This window comes from Cygnus atratus, chromosome 8, assembly GCF_013377495.2.
Source record: "Cygnus atratus isolate AKBS03 ecotype Queensland, Australia chromosome 8, CAtr_DNAZoo_HiC_assembly, whole genome shotgun sequence".
NCBI classification, from domain to species: Eukaryota; Metazoa; Chordata; class Aves; order Anseriformes; family Anatidae; genus Cygnus; species Cygnus atratus.
The window spans coordinates 738,099-757,468 of NC_066369.1; the positions used below are offsets into that span (position 1 = coordinate 738,099).

The window sequence follows — 19,370 nt, forward strand, 5'->3', positions numbered from 1 at the left end:
CAGATATTTAAAATCTGGAAGAGTTCATCTTGATTAAGGGATAAACGGCTATCCATAGTAGAAGTTTCCACCAGAAGATACAGAATTTGCAAAATGTCAACTAACATGATATACAGCAATTGAAAAACATTCCCTTTAGTAAGTTGCCATGTTTGATTTAAAGATTAGAAGAAATAGATAGCTCCCTATTGCACTTGGTTAATTATCTCCAACGTTTTATCTCATCCCTTTAGCAAGGATTTAAAATTCCCTGTCTACTCATTAGAACTTCAGATGTCCTTGTTGTAGGTCAGATCCCACTCATAATAGATATTCTCCATGTTTGTAGAAGTTTATGAATAATCAGTGAGACTTGATTTGATAGTCTGAATAACTGAATCACTTCACATACAATACCCAATCTACAGTCACCAATCTATTTCCCTCATGATACACACCAGGTCTACAGAGTCTCAGGCCACTAGCTTAGACATTGTCTTGCAGTCTTCCAGACAGAAACGGTTCGAAGTCTTTGCTGAATAACACATCTTCACAAAGATGCAGTCTAACCCACTGCAGAAAAGGAAAACTGTCAAGAAGCCTGCCACTAAAATACCACTCCACCTCAGCCATTCCATCAGCCCTATAAAAATTAATTGTCTGGAACAAGTTCAGGAATGTTATTCTAATCTCCCACCTGAATGGATAACATTATGACTGTTTCAGAAATAGTACATACTGGGGAAGGACAAAGGCATGAAGGTGACCACCTCTTTCCACTCTTTTGTTGTCCTCTTCTCCTCTCTACTTTTGGAAGAATTGCTGAAAGCACTGTCAGCAGCCACCTACCAAACAGTTGCAAAAAGCCAGAATCCGAGCTTGTAGCAAGCACTAATGCTACAGAGCCAGCAAGGGATACTACAAGATTTTTTCATAGGGCTTTTTTTTTTTCCAAATATCATATTTAAAAAAAAGTTATTATAATTCACTTTTTTCAGCTTATTTTAACTTCAGATACACTTCAAAGACAGGAAGCTGAGTTTAAAAAAAAAACTGAAATTATTACAAACCAAACCAACTTGGTTTTCAAGCACAGTGTTTCCCCATTCACAGCACAGCCTAACAAAGCCAACAGGCTAAAATTTTTTTTATAGAACAGAGTCAAAGAAGATTAAGCAATGACAAGCTAAAAATTAAAGGGGAAAATTTAAGTAAGACAGCAAATAAGAACATTTAATGTGCAACAGATTCTCTCTTCTTTTACCACAACTGTGATTTTTGTCAGTATCCTCCCTATCCCACTGCCCAACTCCACCAATAGTAAGAAAGCCTCACGGTCCCCATAAAAGAATAATGTCTTCCATTCAAATAAAAAGATCACTCAGTTCAACAAACCTGGAAAACTACCTATACAGGACACCTCTTATTCCTTAGTTCCCTTCATTGAGAAATATTTCTACCAAGTCTGTGTAAAAGAAGTCTGCTTTGCTTTAAATACAGGATCATTTCCATCCCAGTAAAAATATCCCTTCCCTGTCACCTGTAAAGAATAAATTTCACATTACCTACTCCCAGCTCAGCAGAGGTGCCAGAAGAAGCAACTGTTTTCTGTTTCCCCGACAACTTCATCCATCTGCTCCTAACAGATTGGGCTGCCTGAGTCAGAACACTTAGCACTTGCTGGATCTACCTAGATATTTTAGATCCAACAGCAACACTTCAGACTTTTGCCAGAAACAAAAAGAAGTCTACCTAAGTTTAGCCCAGTCACCAGGACATCTTGCTAGGGAAAAAAAAAAAAAAAAGGAAAAGCACATTTGCAGTTGACAAACACAACTGCATGAAACAACATATCCAATATAAATCTGATTTTGCAGTGCAACTTTGTACTACAGCATGCCAGGGCTGAAGTTTTTAGGTGTAATGAGAGCAACAAAAGTTTAACAAATAGCCAAATTCGACGTGGCTAAACTGCAGGTCTTTGTAGCTTTAATGACAACAAGCTGAATTTATTAGGGAACACCCTGATCCTTATTTCTATGCTACAGCAGCATTTACTAAATGTATTTGTTTTTTAAATTAAGTAATGGAACTGAATAGCAAAGGAAGGGGTGAACACTGTAGAGTGCTTAACGAGATAAAATATTTATGCATCGCTTATACCATAACCCAGTATAATTCAGAATAACTGACATAAAACATTAGTGTTATGCATTATCTTTAAGCTTTAAACTTTAAAGCTAAGATTAGAAAATCAAACCAAAACTGGCCTAAGTAGAATCACTCATATTTTTACATCCTTCCACCTTGTTTCATTGATTAACTAGCAAGTGAGTAGGTCTGACATAAATAGCCATCTGGTGTGTCTGCGCCCTTAACAGCTGTTCCCACCTTCTACTGATAACCTCCCAATTATAACTGCTCACAGGGCAAACCTTAGGGAGGGTTGTAGGTATACAGCTGTGTTAGTGCTGAGGAGCAAAACAAGGTGAATAGGTTATAGAGGCTTCTCTGTTCATTTTTCTGAAGCTGTGTTCTTCATTTTCCTCTTAGATGGAAAGGAAATGAGGTTTGGTTTTCCTTAAAACCAAGGTAAAAAGGATGCCTGATCTCTTTTGAGGGTAGCTACTCAATTTTGAGTTATTTGAAGCTGGTAAGATGGGCTGGTTATGGTAGGAGCTGTGAATCAATGGTTTTTGTGGTTCTAATCTTTAAATGGCTTGTCTCTACAGTTAACGTTCCCTTGAAGTTTTCCAGGAGAGGTTCTAAAAGTAATGAAATAGTGCTTTATGGACAGTTGTAAGGGGATAACTCTTTCCTCTGAAAGAAGGCATTATGTTACTTAGAGTAAGTAGGCTAGGCTTGTCTCTGGGTGGCCTTAGTAAGTCAACATAGGAGGGTTTTTTCAATATTTGTTTTTAAAAAATGCAATGACTAATTATCAGTTGAACAAAAAGCTGTTAAAAAGGCTCTCAAGAATGAAATGTTCCTAGCATGTAGAACCTGATAGTATCCTTCATAAAGAACAGAGACACAGTCTAGTGCTTCTTTGAGTTGCTATTCTTGACTTTGTTGAGATATATAGGTTGAACTTCAGTAAATATAATACTGAACTTAAACAAGGGAGAATAGCCTTTTTCAACAAGCTAGCTAATACTTAGAAAGCTATCAGGAAACAAATACCCTTTTCTTAAAAAGCATAGCATAGAAGTCTTTTTTTAAAAAAAAGTTCAAATTGCAGTATTTCCTTTTCTATTTCCAATTTCTAGCCTCTGTGCTTCAGGTGGGAAGGTGAACAACTTGCACTTTATATCATAAAATGTGCTTTTAGCAGAAAGTATCTGGAGAAAATGATAGCGTGGCCTAACAGATGGATACAGTGGACAATTGACTTGGCTGGGTTGTGGGGCTCTCAAAGCTGCCTCAGAACTTTTCCCAATTCTTCCAGTATAGATTAGTTAAATGTAGATCCTGTGTGCCTGGCTTTTTATAAGCTGAGATATATACATCTGTAGAAAGGTCATTATTTAGTATAATGCGTGGGAGTACAAACTACGTGTACTCTTATCTGAGGTTCAATAAATAAATATGGAGTTCAACTTAAGCCCTTCAGCTTGTTTTAACTTCTATTGTAAGCTCTTCCTTATGTGAGAGATGACATGGCAGCAGAAATAGCTTATATTCAAAGCAGCTTTTTGGGGATGGGATGCAGCCATAAGTCTGGGGGAGTGTGTATATGTGCTTTACATGTGAAGTGTATATTGGGTTGTGAGGGGAGGACACCACTTAGTTCTTTGTGCATGTTGGTATAAAACTTCTCTGTCTATAGTGCTGGAGTAGATGAGGATGTTACTGCTGCTGCAACTCTTATTCCCTTAATCTTTGTTCTTCCCCTCTTGCTAGAGTAAGTAAGACCTTGATTAGATGAAAGAACTCAGTATTTGGAATTTAATTGGCCTTCCAGACTAATTTGCAAGTTCTTCATAAAACTGCCTATTAAGTTCTAACCCTTCCTTGTTTTGGATACCGTTACCTATTTGTATGTCTCCATCTGAAGAAGGTATACAAGTTCCAAGACTGGGTAGTTGGTAATAAAAATAAATGCAAATGTCACTCTTACCTATTACGCAGATGTTGCTATTTTCTGAGGCATGTGAACACTCAGTGTGTGTGCAGCAAACTCCAGAGAATGAATGAGTGTTGTTTGTACAGAGTGAGAATAGGACTGATGCCGTAAACTTGGAGCTGCATTTTTAGAAGGTATTATAGTGACCTTGTTACTGGTTTGTGCTTGCAGGGAGGGAGGGCTCTGCACTGACTACAGGGACAATGCCAGAAAAGCTGTTCTTGATGCTTCACCTAGCTGGGTTCTCTCTGGGTAGCTAAAAAGAATCTCCATTTGAAAGTATGCGATTACTGGTTGGACCAGGTTAGTCTATCAGCCTCTCCCTAAGAGAAAATAAGGAAGACTCTGGAGAACTGACAGCTATAAAAGACACTATGCTTTTGTGCTATATTGTTGGTGCCTCAGCACCTATAGTTAGCAGATTAAAACTGTGAACTTCTATAAGAAGGTAACTGGGACCTCAGTATTTAAAGGTGAGGTGTTGCAAGTTATGGTGTTTCTAAGTCTTCCAGGAAGAAAGGAATGAGAACAGGAAAAAAAAAAAAAGCAGGCACACCTGAATTCAAAAGACTGTTTCCCTAGTACATCATTTCCCTAGTACATCACACTCTAATATGTGCTACTGTATCAACTAGATTTGCAAAAGCAAACAGCATTGAAAAGCTTAACTTCATAGTTAATATACTATTAAGCACAAGGTGGGCCATCTTCATCTGTGGACTATAAGTTCTTTTGCATATACTTGAATATCTATTCCATAAAAATATGTTCCCCTTGGCTCTGTTGAAATCTGCTTTAGAGTTCTAGGTTTAGTCTCATCAGAACAGGCAGACTCCACAATGTGACTACTTTCGAACTTAAAACTAACATTGTTTGTGATTTATGACTTGAAACTAAAACTTCGAGCCCAAACTAGTAAAGTTCTCTCAGGTGAAATTGTTTTGAAAAGTAACAGTAGTCTTAATCTCCTGCATCGTGAACCTCAAAAAGAGGTGATCTTGTACTGAATTTATTATTGCTGTCTATGCAAGTATATCTCTCAACCCAGAACTGTTCCTAGCTTTAAAGACTGGTTTTGTATGTTCTCCTTATTTAAGGAAGTCCTGTTACTTTGATAGCAGTACTGTTTGATGAATGACATCTGTATTCTGTAATGACTAGACTGAACATGTGGGGGAGAAAGCAAAGCTCTTTAGCTTTAAGAGCTTTGAAGTAAGCTTGCTTTTGAATGCAGAAATAAGAACAAAAATGAAAATGTGTGATGTCTCATGGGATCTTACAATTGTAAGAGTGGGACATAAACACTATTCTTGTAGTGTGGTGATTACAGTAGCTATCTAGCTACTTATGACCTTTTCTAAAGTTTTCAAGAAATACTATGTACAGTGTCCAAAAGCAGGCTACTAGACTTTTTTTTAAGGAAAAAGCAGGACAACTAGAGAATAAATGTTTGATCTGGCGAATACATAAAAAGCAACTGTTACATGGGTAAAATGAGGAGCTTATCATAGAATGGTTTGGGTTGGAAGAGACCTTAAGGATTATCTTAATTCCAAACCCCCTTGCTGTGGGCAGGGACACCTCCTGCTAGACCAAAGTTGCTCAAAGCCCCATCCAACCTGGTCTTAAAAATTTCTAGGGATGGGGAAAATGTTAAAATGAGGAATGTGGCTTTTTCTCTCTTAATGGACTGAAGGAAGCGGAACTATCATCTGAGTGTTTAGAACTCGATAATGACCTAAGAAGGTGGGCCAAGACAGGAACTTCTGTAATTGTGCTTGGTGAAGGTCTTGCCTAGCTTAGTGCTGATGTTATGCATTCCAAACCACAGCCTCTCTGCCATACCAAAGTACCTATGTGTTCTACTCCAGTGCAGCAACACCATGGTGGATAAATGCAAATTACTACAGCTGTTCTTTGAAGTACTCTTTAATTGATTCAAAATGGGATGGGGGAAAATGAACATTTCATGATTGTATATAACAAAGCTGATGCACACTGGCAGTAAATGCAGTTGTGCATTTGTGCAAACCTGAAAACCACTGTTAGAAAATGCACTTCTAAGCTAAAACATAATATTGGTGGCTGTATGACTTCTGTGAGGTGACTTGGTGGAGATGCATGAGTAAGGTAGTATATAGCTGTTGCTGCTTTTTGCTAGGTGAGACACTGCAGTGTAAAGCTGTTTTTTTTCTTTAGATCAAATGTCTTCCTATAAGACTCCATCTGTGGAGGTGGGGGAGGTAGAGGATGTCTTTCTGGACTTCAGTAGATGAACCTGAATGAGGAAGCTTATTTCTAGGGAGACCTTACGTGTCTCAGCATGCTTCTTTAAGCCTCTTCAAATATAGCTTTTTATAACCTAAAGAACTGAACTTAGTAGTTCAGTGCATCTAACTGGGCACTGTAAAACAAATGTGCCTTGGTTAAACTATGAGGGCATGCCTGTGACTACAGTATTGATGCTTTGCTAAGAGAATTAGATCTAGATATCTTTACTGAATAGTATTTTTTCCCACCCACAGGTTAGATGTATAATGAAGATCTTGGAACAAGTGGATATACATCCTTGCTGAAGATGTCTCTTCCAAGCCAGCATTGTTCCAAAATTGTTAACCCTCCTCCACCAGAATATATAAACAATAAAAATAGTGGTTGTCAAACAAACCAACTTCAGTACTTACAGAGAGTGGTCATGAAAGCCATGTGGAGACACAACTTTTCCTGGCCATTTCATCAGCCTGTAGATGCAGCAGCACTGAATCTTCCTGTAAGAACCAATTTGGAAATGGAATATTAGTATGTGAAATATTACAAGACTTGTGAATTAGCTTAAGTTTTTTTCATGATACACCAGATCATGGAAGACTACTTTAACATGTGAACTGCTTTAATTACTCCAAGAACTTCCAGTAGAAAACTGCTTTCTCTCTGGTTCGTACCAGATGCTGCATCTTTGCTCCTTTTCCTTTCTGAGACTGTTGCAAATAAGTATTTCTGTAAGAAGCATGAACAGCACTTAAATAGGTCTTTTGGAGCTTCTTAATGAAGTTTTGGAGATTCTTAATGAAGCACTGGTTTAGCCATATTTCTTAATGCTGGATATAATGAGTATTTTCCTTTTCCTTCACTCACTTTATTCTTAATGGAAGTGGCCAACCTTCTTACATGGTAAATACTTTTATGATGGAACAGCAGATCTGATTGATCCTAAGATAAACAGGCAAATTTAGATTCAGTTTGATGTATAGAAGTAATTACAGTTTAACTTTAAAGTGATTTGGAGATCTTGCTCTAAAGCTTCTAAAGGAATTAAATGATTCTGCAAAAACAGGGTAGAAAAAGGAGAATACGGTATAATCATACTACAGTAGTAGAATATTCTTCTAGGAAATGTAAGGTCATGTTTAAATTCCTGTCCCTGTTCTGTATTGCCCTGTGACTTTGCCAGGTACAAAAGCATGACTTAACACATTCCTGGACAGAATAGAATGTCTTGTGACAAGCTAGATATATTTAGACTCCAATTTTGGATCACCCCAGCTTTTTCTGTCAAATGAAGACAGTGAAATGCTACTGTGTCAATTATCAAATAGCCTGGAAGGTACTGCTTTTGGTAAATGAGTAGAAAGATGTGAAATAAAACCTTGGCAAGGTTACTTCAATTCTTCATTTTCCAGCTTAATGAAATGTATTTAGTTCTCTCAAATCTCCAAGACTAATTCTACTAAATTATTGGTTCTGTTTAGGCAAAAAAAAGCCTTTACCTGCAACTGTTTCTTATGAGAAACTCATTTGGTCAGTTTGTCCAAAAGCAAAAAAAAAGTTTTCTTACCTTTTTTTCCTTCTTGGAAGGAACTGCCACTTACGGTTAAAATTAGAGGTAATTCAATCAGAATTATGGCAACAAATGCAGCTGGCCTCAGGCCTGTTCTGTCTCTCTGGATTTCTAAGCCAGATGTTTGTGTTCTGAAAGTATGTATTAGTTCACTCTCCATACAACAAGCAAAAAACTGGCTTCATGGCAAGGATGGTAAAGGCATTTGACTCATTTGCCTTTCTTCTTGTTGTTAGAATACGCAGAGTTGACGATAGTCATTAGTTGCATTATTTAAGTTTTCCTGCCATTGCTTTGGTAAACAAGTCTGTGCTATGATGTATTTAGCTTTCTAACTTCACTGGAACAAATTGTTAGGATACCTTTAGAAGCCTTGTTTAATAGTAACTTTACACAACTGCCATGTGTATGCACATTTAGTGGTGATATTTTTACCCTGATTTCTTAAATACAGTGTTAAGAGTTGGCTTCATAATCTTAATTACAGGCTTACAGCAGTGCTGCTGACACAATCACAATAGTTCACGTTCCTATTGCATTTCAGTCTTCTTTCATCCTCACTAGACTCTCCCTGAGAGGAGAGGCAATATGACCCAGTAGGTAAGTATTTGATAAGCGACAGTGAAAACTTGGCTGCTTCTCCATTTTTGTCAGCAACTAAGTCATTGTCTGTCTTTAGATTTTTTTCCCTGCTCTGTAAGTCGGAGTGCTACTTCAAGTAAATGGCCTTAAGATAGCAAGTATATACTTTCCATAAGTACTACTACAAAGAATTGTTTCCACAGGGTCCAGAGCTATATTTGGAGTTTTGAACACTCTTGATCTTATGTGAAAGAGTGAGGAGAAAATAGAAGGTGAAGAGTTCCTGAATGCTTCTATGGTACCTATGACTACAGTGCAAAATTTCAATTTAATAAAATATTCCAACATAATGAAGTTCTTCTCTTGCAGTTTACCTTTTGTAACTGTCAGATTCTTCATGTCCTAATATTTAAGAGATTTGTTATGTGACTAACTCTTTCAAAAACTACAGGATTACTACAGTATTATAAAGAAACCTATGGACCTGAGCACAATTAAAAAGCGTCTGGAACATAATTACTATGCAAAAGCAGCAGAATGCATTGAAGACTTCAAAACTATGTTCTTGAACTGCCACATATATAACAAGGTATGTGAAACACGACCTTCTCTTACTAGTAACCAATGATAGTGAATACCAGCCAATACTTACAACCTGCATGCTCCTTGTCAATGTCTTCAGGTTTTTTTGATGCTAGTTGCTTTGAAAAGGAGGAGGGCTTTGTTCCTAGGTTTAACTGAAGACATAAGTGAAGCCTAACCTGCTGTGACAACAACTGAATGCACAGTCTTTACTGCACAAGTATTCTGTTGGCAAAATTTCTAGGTTTTGTTTACACAGCTCCTGAATGGCCCAATGTAAGAGCTAAACAAGTTCAAGGCCAGCTATCCTGAGCTATGCTCCACTACTCCATTAAGTTTAGATAAGCTAACCTAACTTGAAGCGTGAGCATCTGCCTGAGCTTGGATGTTTGTTGGCTGTGCCTTAGTATCATCTTCGAGCTTCAACAGCTTCCTTCAGAACACAGGAATAAAAAAGGTGCAGCTCTGCCCCCTTTTCCCTTTGCTAAGGGAAATATGTGGACATATGGTAAGGAGGACTGTGCCCAGGGACAGTGGGGGAAAGGGTCTATTATTTCAACAGGAAAGCAACTTCTATTAGTGTTAGAGTGCAGGGATGGTAAGTACCTGTCTGGTACTGGTGGCTTGCTTCAGTTTGGTCAATATAGACTATGGTTAGTTGAAGAGGTAGCATTGTATTGCAACTTCTCCCGCACTCAGAATGTTACCAACTGTATTTTGCAGCCAGGTGATGACATTGTGTTTATGGCCCAAGAACTAGAAAAAGTGTTTATGCAGAAAATAGCACAAATGCCACCAGAAGAAAGACTGATTCCCAACAAAGGAAAGAGAAAAGGAAAGTCATCAGAAGGTAAGGGCTATATATTGAATTGTTAACATATTAAACAAGCAAAAGCTGGAAACAGGGAATCCTCTAACTCACCACATCTCAGTCCTGGAGTAGTCATGATGCTCTCCACCTTTCCCAGAACATATCAGACAAGCAATAGTGTTATGAAGCTTTAGCAGATTCAGTGCAGCCATAATATTTTCATACGTACTTTTTTTCTACTAATGAAATATATTTGAGAAGGAAAAAAGTCAGAATTGGCAACTTCACCAGTAGTGTAATAGCACAGTTTCACAGGTGAAATAGTCTTGCCCACGAGAAGGAAGATGTAGTCAAGGCATCTCAAACTTATAAGGAAATTATGTAGTAGGTGCTTCAAGCTATATTGGGAAGCTTAGTTAAGAGTCCAGGAGATAAGCTGCAACTCACTACTCATCATCGACTTTGTCTTTAATTGCTCTTGTAATTTCCTTCACTACCCTGAAAAATGTTTCACTTCTACAAAGTGCTTGCTTCAGCATCTAATTTTTAACACTTAGAAAAATATTATTACTAGAAGTAGGACTAGTAGTGTTTTGAATTGTATGTGCATCTCTATGGATCAATTTGAGGACATGAGGACGTGTAATGTAGTCTCCCAAATGGGCCTGAAGGTACTGCTGTCAGTTGCTGGATGTATGCTAGTGCTAATGGAAGGATGCTGTGCCTTAGAAGGAGCTTGTAGCACTTCTTCATTTTGATACCTCTTAATGATTATTTGACTTCTCATAGCTGTTGAGCAGTGACTTTTAGCTCACTTCTTACTGGTCCAGCTAACAGATGTTCTTACAACTTTGTGACTATGCAACTCTTCAGTGTCTCATGTTTACTTCATTGCCTTCTTCCTGCTGTTAGTGATGTTATGGTCCTTGCTGCTGCAAGTGTCTGAAACAAATATTTTTTCCAAAATAGCATTGCTGCTTGATAAATCTCTAGTTTTTGCCTCAAAGTAAACTTGAGGAGCAACACTATCTTTCATAGTGATCTGTTAGATGAGTATGGAAAATCTGTGGATAAATTGATCCCTTCATAAGAATTTCTGAATGGGATTAGGAGGAAGAAGAGAGTGCTCAGCTGCCTTCCTACTCATTAGCTTGAGGGAAATTTCAGGTAATTCATAACCTTGGCAGAATATTTTCATTGAACAGGTAGAAGTGGCTTCCAAAAAGTCTTCTGGGAAATTTGATGGAAGCTGAACTAGCTTTTTGGTTCTCAAATGACTGCAATAATTTGAGATGCATTCATAATACTGTCTTTCTGGTATTAAAGCTGTTTAATACCCTGATCTGCTTTACATGCAAATGTAACTTGAACAACTTTTGATATGTTTTAAGCACTTGATTTTCATGTGTATGTAGAAAATGACTTAGTACTTTCTTGGCAAGAACTTTTTAACAACATGGGGGGTTTACTACGATGTCTCTTTAATCTCCATTCTGAAGTTGATCCATGATTTTCTTGAAGCCAAGTATCCGTAACCTGGCACAACGATCTAGCTGATGGGGCAAGTAGATAAGGACAACAATGTTGCTATATGTAATGCTTTTGTATAGCTTGGGTGTAGTTCTATTGAAAACTGTCTAGTATGATCATGAAAGAAATTAACTGTCATATTTAAAGCATAACTTAAAACTTTGTTTTAAAATAACCAGAAACTCAGCAGCCCAACCCTAGGACTTCAACTAAAGAGAGCACAATGCAGAAACAAGCTGACAGTGGTGAGCAGCCTCCAGTGATGACTGAAGAGCTACAGCAGATTAAGCTAACTCCTTTGTCTGCAGCTCAGCTGACTGCTTCAATGCCAGCTGCAGTCCCTATAACAAAAGTAAGTTGTCTCAAATAACTTTCAGAAAGGTATTGAAATTACTGCTCCAGGTAATAACAGCAAAACCAAAGTAGCCATGCTTATAGCAGTGTCTTTTCAAAAACTTCTACTGTGATAGAAGATATCTAGAAGACTTAGATCACTTATTCCCTGATAAATAACAGGGCTAGTACTAATTTTCAGAAATATGCAGAAACTGGGATGACTGCTTGGTAAGTCTTTTAAATATGGTTTAAAGACTGTTTCTTTCAAAGAAACAAAGTAAACTAAGATGTTCATTCTTAAAGCATATTTCATCCTTCTGCAGGTTTCACCTTGATTTAAAATTGTTCTTTCCTTGTGGCCTAAATAAAGGCCTTAGTAATAAAATAAAGCTTTTTCCTAAGTTCTATTAACTTCTAATTTCTTCAGTTTAAACCAAATGCTTGAATCCCCCAAATAGCATGTTTAACTAGTTGGGAAAGGTGTTTGTAGCCCACAAAAGCAAATTCTTATATGAATTGTATGTGAACAGAGACACTTTTGATCAAATAGGCTTGTAATGGATTAGCTTTATTTATCCTCCTCCAAGGAGGAACAGGCATGTGCACCAGGCTTTCCAAGAGGATTTTTACACACTTACACTGAACAGCTTGAACATAATGGCAAAGCACATGCATCTCTTCCAAACCCAATACAACCCAGGGTAAAAAATAAATGACAAACTTGTACATAAATCCCTCTGCTAGGTTTAAAATAAAGTCACTTTCTATTCCCATGGTATTCATCTTCTGGGTATCTTATAACTTACTATCTTCTTGGAGTTTTCTTGATTGGCTAAAAGGTACCCACAACCTACCTACTTTTCTTTCCCATACATTTCAGATTGAGCTTGGCATTGGCTTGTAATGCCTTGTAGGCTCAGTATAAACTTGTGGATATAACAAGTTATTCTGGTTTCATTAGCTGTAGAAGTTTTGAGACACTCTAGATTTTCTTGTGTAGTCTCAAAGCTGACCATTCTCTCGCTGTTCTGGATGCATGTATTTTAAACTGCAAAATCTTTTTTCTAGACAAAAAAAGGTGTGAAGAGGAAGGCTGATACTACAACTCATATGACTTCAATATTCAAAGCAAGCAGTGAATCTTTGGCAATGTTTAATGAAAGTAAAGCTATTAAAGCATGTAGAGGTGACAATGAATGCATGATACCAAATAAGCTTCTGAAGAGGGACTTGCCAGATTCTCAACAGTCACATGAATTTCTTAAAAAAAATCAGTTATCAGAACAACTAAAACATTGTAATGAAATCCTTAAAGAAATGTTTTCAGAGAAACATTCAGCATATGCGTGGCCCTTCTTAAAACCTGTAGGTGTTGCATCCTTCTCACTTGGTGAGGAACAAGGGATCACCGAATGTTCTACAGACCTAGGAACCATAAAGGTAAGGGAACTGGGCAATTTGCTTAAATCCAGTGTCATTACTGTAGCTATTTTAGTCTTAGTTGAAGAGGTGCCACAAAAGCAGCTTCTGGTTTGAAAGAAATAATGGGCATAGATTCTATGTACAGTTCCCTCTTCCAGGAAGCCACAACTTAATACAGAAAGTCTGTCTCATTGTGACTATATGCATGCTGACTAATCTACCTTGAAAAAGCTAATTAAAGGTGTGGTGGGAATTACCTGTCTCCATGAAGTGTTTCCAAGCAGGCTGCTAATAAAGCATATTAAATAGCCTTTAGTCTGCCTGCACAATGCTGTTGCTCTTGCTCTATAAAACTGCAGTTTTCTAATGCCTGCTTCTGTCTGAACCTCGAAGTCCTTGGAGTGCCCTGGAACCTCAAACACTGAATATCTGTGACACCTTTTTTTACCTTTTCTGTGAAAAGGATCCCTTCTAGAAGATACTAGTGGCAGTAGCTTGCAAATACTGGGTAGATCCATTGGGGTTGAATTATTTACTGCAGATCCACTGTTGTACAGTGGTACTTCTAAAGTTAACCACTAAATGTGTTTAATTTCCTTTCCTCTAGAAAAAAATGGATAACTTTGAATATAGAGATACACAAGAATTTGCCACAGATGTTAGGTTAATGTTCATGGATTACTACAAACGTAATTCTCCAGACCATGAAGCAGTTGCTATGGCAAGAAAACTTCAGGTGAGTTATTGTTTAAGTCAGATTTGAAACAGAATAGGACTAAAGATACCCTTGGTCATCTTAAGTCCTGATGTAGCATCTACTAATGTTACTAACTACTATGTTGTGTAGTTCTAGAAAACAAGCAGCAGCTTCACAATGTTTTGAGAAGTGAGCATCTATTTGCTGTTCCTAAACCTCACTCTTTAGGATGTTTTTGAGATGCGCTTTGCCAAAATTCCTGATGAACCTGCTGCAAGTGTTTCTCTCCCACTACACGCAAGAGAAGTGAGAAAAGTTTATTCTAGTGACAGCAGTAGTGATGACTCGTCAGAAGAGAAGTCATCTGAAGACTATGAGAAGGAGAGAAGAGTGCACCTTGCAAAGCTTCAGGAGCAAGTAAGCATTAGTACTTAGTGTGTGGTTGCTGAGTGTAATCTCTCTGATAGCGCCCTTGCAATTGCCCATCCTAGAGCTTAGCATTATGAATCAGTATTTACAAGACTCTAAGGAATACAGATGACTAATACTAAACTTTACCCCTGTTTGGAAGCACTTGCAAAGATTTTTAATCTGCAAGTGAATAGTGCCTCAGCAACTACAAACTGTTTTTACTAAATTATGAGTCTAGTGTTCTTGCCTAGCGTCTTTTCAGATGAGATTTGTTTTGAACAAAAATAAGACTGTTGCCATGATACCATGGATGAGAGCATCCAGGTACTCTGTACGCAGCTTAGTGGCATGTGATTCTAAATGTCATTTGCTTCATGTGGTTGAAGAGCTCTGGTCTTATGCTCAGTGTTTCAGGGTGTGCTAGTTGCTTTAGGTAGTCATGAATATGCTTTTACACCTCTTAAAAGCAAGTCATTAAATTCTACTTGAGAAAGCTCACTATGAAATAAAACCAAGGAATTTCGTGCTGATGCCAATAGCATGGCTTTGGTTTACTGGCTAATAGTGGTCTTGCTTTTGCATGAGCATATCACTCTAAACTGCTGCTGTATCTACAATCCAGGGAGAAAATTAGCATTTGTTCTTGCTAGTTTAGTTTTCAGTATTTACCAGAGTAGTGCATATCCTATGAATCTATGAATATAGGCCTAAAGATAAATACTATTGAGAAGGCTCTCTTGTAGAATTTTAGTTGAGTGGGGTTGAATTCTAGTTCTCATTGTTCATTCATCTTTGTAATCCCTATGAGATTTAAACAGACTTTTTAGGTTTAGGTCCTTCTCTGAAGCTTAGTTCATGTTCCAGCTAGCCATTTCATATCACAAAATAGCTGAGGTTTACGGATTGAAGAAGCCCAAGCCCAACTCAAGATAGCAAATACAGGTATTTGGGAAGCACATGAATGCTTAAATTAAAGAGAAGCTGCTGCGTTACTCCTACAGTGTTTCTTTTTTTGCTCTTCATAGTATGCTGGAAGACATATGCTCTTAAAAATGCCTACATAAAATAAGTAGCCTCATCTTCTAAATGCTTAGTCTGTGGCTTTGTTTAAAGAGTAAGACGTTTGGTGAAAAAAACATTAGAAAGCAAATACTACTAGTATCTATTTGGATGCCACAAGCCTCCTGCAATTTATAGGAACAGTTCATAGCTTTCTACTATGTTACTTAAGACTCAACTTTTTGTTTTGGTAGCTTAAAGCTGTTCACCAGCAGCTACGGGCTTTGACCAGAGCATCCTTACCTAGACTGAAAAGGAAAAAAGGGAAGGCTAAAAGGGAAAAAAGGAAGAACAAGGCAAAATCTAAAATAAAAAGCCTGATTCAAAAGAAGAAAGCCCTAAAACACAAGTCAAAGAAAAAGCAGTCTTTAAACACGTAAGTGTGGGGGACTTGTGTGGGTGTTAAATTATTTTAAACTGCTGTTACTGTGGTATACTTCTTGTTGCAGTCAACCAAAGAAAACCACGCAACAGGTCTCATTGGCACATAAGTCAGAAGATGATGGTGCCAAGCCTATGAATTATGATGAAAAAAGGCAGCTGAGTTTGGACATAAATAAACTCCCTGGAGACAGGCTGGGGAAAGTAGTCCATATAATACAGTCAAGAGAACCTTCTCTGAGGAACTCTAACCCTGATGAGATAGAAATAGACTTTGAAACTTTAAAAACTTCAACACTCAGAGAACTAGAGAAATATGTGGCAACCTGTTTGAGGAAGAGACCAAGAAAGCAGCATGGTATGTAACATAAATAATGCTTTAAAAAGATCTTATTAGATCAGTTTTCTGTTTTGCTGCAATGTTAACTTCTGTTTCATGTACAGCTAAAAAATCAGTGAAGTCAAAAGAACAATGTAATTCTGAGAGGAAACAAGAGTTAGAGAAGAGACTACTGGATGTCAATGGTCAGCTGAACCCGAAGAAAGGAAACTGCAAATGTAATGTGACTTTCATTCATTTGCAAAGAGCTTAGTGTTGTGCCTGTGTACCCTTATGCTGTTGGGGATTTTCTCTTCAGAATATTTGGGTCTTAAGCTTCCCCTTGTCAGTCTGAAGATTGTTCCTAGGGTGTCACAGCAGCAAATTAGACAGGACAAGTAACTTATTGAAAACATCTGCCTTATTTCTTGTACCTAATCCTTTATTAAGGTAAAGATGGTAAATCTTGCTTCTGCAGTAGAAGACAAGACACAACAATGGGGCTGGTGAAGTTCATGTCAGGCATGCTATAGCCGATGGCCAATGGTATACCGAGAAATCCAACTAAAGACTGTTATCTCCACCCCTGATCCTATTCTTCTGGATTAGATGGCCAAAGCCTGGCCCAGTGCATTCAAGTGCCTTAAAAGGCTAGTATGGATTGAATAAATTTGGTATCAAAGCTGTTTCTTTAAAGAAATAAGCAATACCTGTCACACCAGCACTTTAATATGAATCTTACAGTTGTTTGGTTTTGATCCCTTCACAGTGTAAGAGACACTGAACACATCCCTTACGCTGACATATGAAAACAAAGGGGAGGAAAAAAGCCCTGCAGTTTACTTGTTTATAATTCACTTTGTCTCACAGAGATCCAAGAATAACAAACTAGTTATACTCATTGGCTGTAGACTCACTATTGCCATTGTGCTAGCAGAAGTTCTGTATCAGTGACAGCTGTGCTTTGTCTTTAGGCATATGGAATTGCCTTTGGAGACTCAATTCAGTTTTTCAGGCAATAATGCATTTCAATATCAAAAGCCAGAAATTCAGTACATTCTTGACCATATTGACAGTTACCAATGGATCTCATGCAAGGAATGAGAACAAATCAATGTGGCTGACGCTACTATTATAGGTCAAGTCGCTCCTCATTAAACTAGTGAGTACTACTATTGCCCTTTATTGGATAGCTATTAAGCTCCCATGTGAAAACATTTTTCTGAAGTGATAGAAGCAGTCTTGCAAGGCACAGGCTTGTGTTCAACATAAGCTCAGGCAGCAGTTTTCCTGTCTGGTAATACACAATGGCTTGAAAACATCCTAGAAAGAAACAACTGTAAGAAGCAGCTAAAATCAGTTGCTAAGACCCTTGGGGAAAGGGAGGAAGCAGGCTAGATGATCTTTAAAAGTGGCATTTGACTCCTTTGCAAGGAGGAGCTTAAGCTGGCATTTAGCAAAGACGTGTCCAAGGAAACAGGTATGTGGCTTCTTGTTAAAACTTCCATCAGAGCAACACACTTGAAAAAGCTTTTGACTATAAAATATAAACTAAGTTAAATCAACCCTGCAGATGCAAAATAATCAGATGGTGGTGAGGTGGCAAAAGATAAGATACAAGATGATAATTCTGGGGGACATATGGCTTGAGGAAAAAGGAGAGTCATCCTTTGATAAAGGCCTCAGTGTGCAACTTTGGCAGTGGCAACAAACAGAAACAGACTTAACAGCAGGAAAACTTCTGGGGAAAACTCTACTTGAACTGGCTTAGCAGAAGCTATAACCTAGTTTAGGATTACAAGTTGTGTGGTTACTGCTCCTCAACTCAATTTCATTGATACAACTAGCTTGCTGGTGGTAAATATCCCTCTTCTATAAAGATTTCCCTGTCAGCTTAGCAGTAGATTTTAAATGATAGAAGACCAGTTGGAGCACAGGCCTGCTAAGGTGGTTCCTAATCTTGTATGTGAAGATTGATTGCAGGGTGTTCTGAATTCTTCCTTTTTGTCCTTCAGTTGAAAGCAATGCTGAGTCTGGTATTGGACCAAGCCGACTGAGTGACAGCAGCAACAGTAGCAGTTCCTTGGACTCTGGCAGCAGTACTAGCAGTGATTCTAGCTCCTCAGATAGCAGCGACTCTGAATCGGGTCAGAAAGCTTCCTTTTGTGTCTGTAGGCAGAATATCTGCCTTCGGACTTAGTACTTACTGTTCCAAATGCTTACCAAGAATCTGTCATTCTTGTTCACTTGTTCCATGTTGAAGGCTTAATTCCAGTGCTATTAAATGAATGTCTTAAAACTGAGTTTAAAAAAAAATCGTGAAACTTATCAATGAAGAATTTTAGATTAAAATTTGGTAGCAAGAGGTCTGTATATCTAACCTGGGGATCTGGCTATCAGGCTATAGCTTGACTTATTTTATTCCTTTTTGAAAATTTGATTTATGTTAATTGTTCAGTATGCCACACAAAGAGCCTTACCTTGTTGGTGAAGTTTAGTCCCTAAGCCTAGGGACAAAAGTACCAATAGTACCGACTGTAGAGCCAAACTCTACCCTGCTGCTTAAGTTGTCTCAAGCTTGTTCAAAGGACATTAGCATTGCAGCATCAAGGCATTGCAGTGATGCTTCTAGGATGCTTTGTCTGTTTGGGACAGAATAGACTTCCCAAATGTGAGGTGTAGATACCTGTATGTGGTAACAGTCTAAGGCTGGATGAATCCCATGCAGGCTTCTTCAGCATGGAGAAGCAAATGCAGTGAAACCATTGTAGCAAAGATCTTGCTTAACTTTATCAAGTTCAAGTATTCAAGATAATGTTTCTTTCCATGTGAGGTTTGGCTCTCTGGGTACAATTGCAACTTATATCTTGTATGTGTGAATAATGCAACATGTGGATGACTGATTTTTTTTTCCTTCCCCCTCTTTCTGCCCACCTCACTGTATTTACAGTTACAGAAACATGCTCAAAACAGAATGAAACCAGGCAGAACTGTCCAATTTCTATGGAGCAACCTCAGGTAAACTGACTGAAATGTGTATAATGCTTTTGCTCTAAGCAGTTACTTGTTACATACAGTGTTATTGGAAATCATATTATTTCCCAAGCTATACTCATTATTTCCTGCTGAATTTGAGTATAGCTTGAATACTACTTGTTACATAGCACTGACTGAAGTAGATTTAAAACTTGTTTGTTAAAAGTAGTTTCTTTAGCTGTGCAGAAACTGAGGTACTGGGAGAACTGTTTTACCCCTTACAAACACAAACATTGTGGTAGCTCACTGTTGGATGAAGGA

At 37.9% G+C, this 19,370-nt stretch overlaps 1 protein-coding gene across 1 annotated transcript; it reads left to right on the forward strand.

The window, feature by feature from the left end:
• The first annotated feature begins 6,683 nt into the window (after positions 1 to 6,683).
• Positions 6,684 to 19,100, forward strand: BRDT (bromodomain testis associated). Its single transcript, XM_050712297.1, has 12 exons — positions 6,684 to 6,875; positions 8,977 to 9,114; positions 9,831 to 9,957; positions 11,628 to 11,800; positions 12,853 to 13,224; positions 13,814 to 13,942; positions 14,132 to 14,320; positions 15,568 to 15,749; positions 15,823 to 16,112; positions 16,199 to 16,312; positions 18,089 to 18,220; positions 19,024 to 19,100. Exons 1-12 carry the CDS (start codon positions 6,684 to 6,686, stop codon positions 19,098 to 19,100), a joined length of 2,115 nt encoding a protein of 704 aa, XP_050568254.1.
• The last annotated feature ends 270 nt before the right edge of the window (positions 19,101 to 19,370 follow it).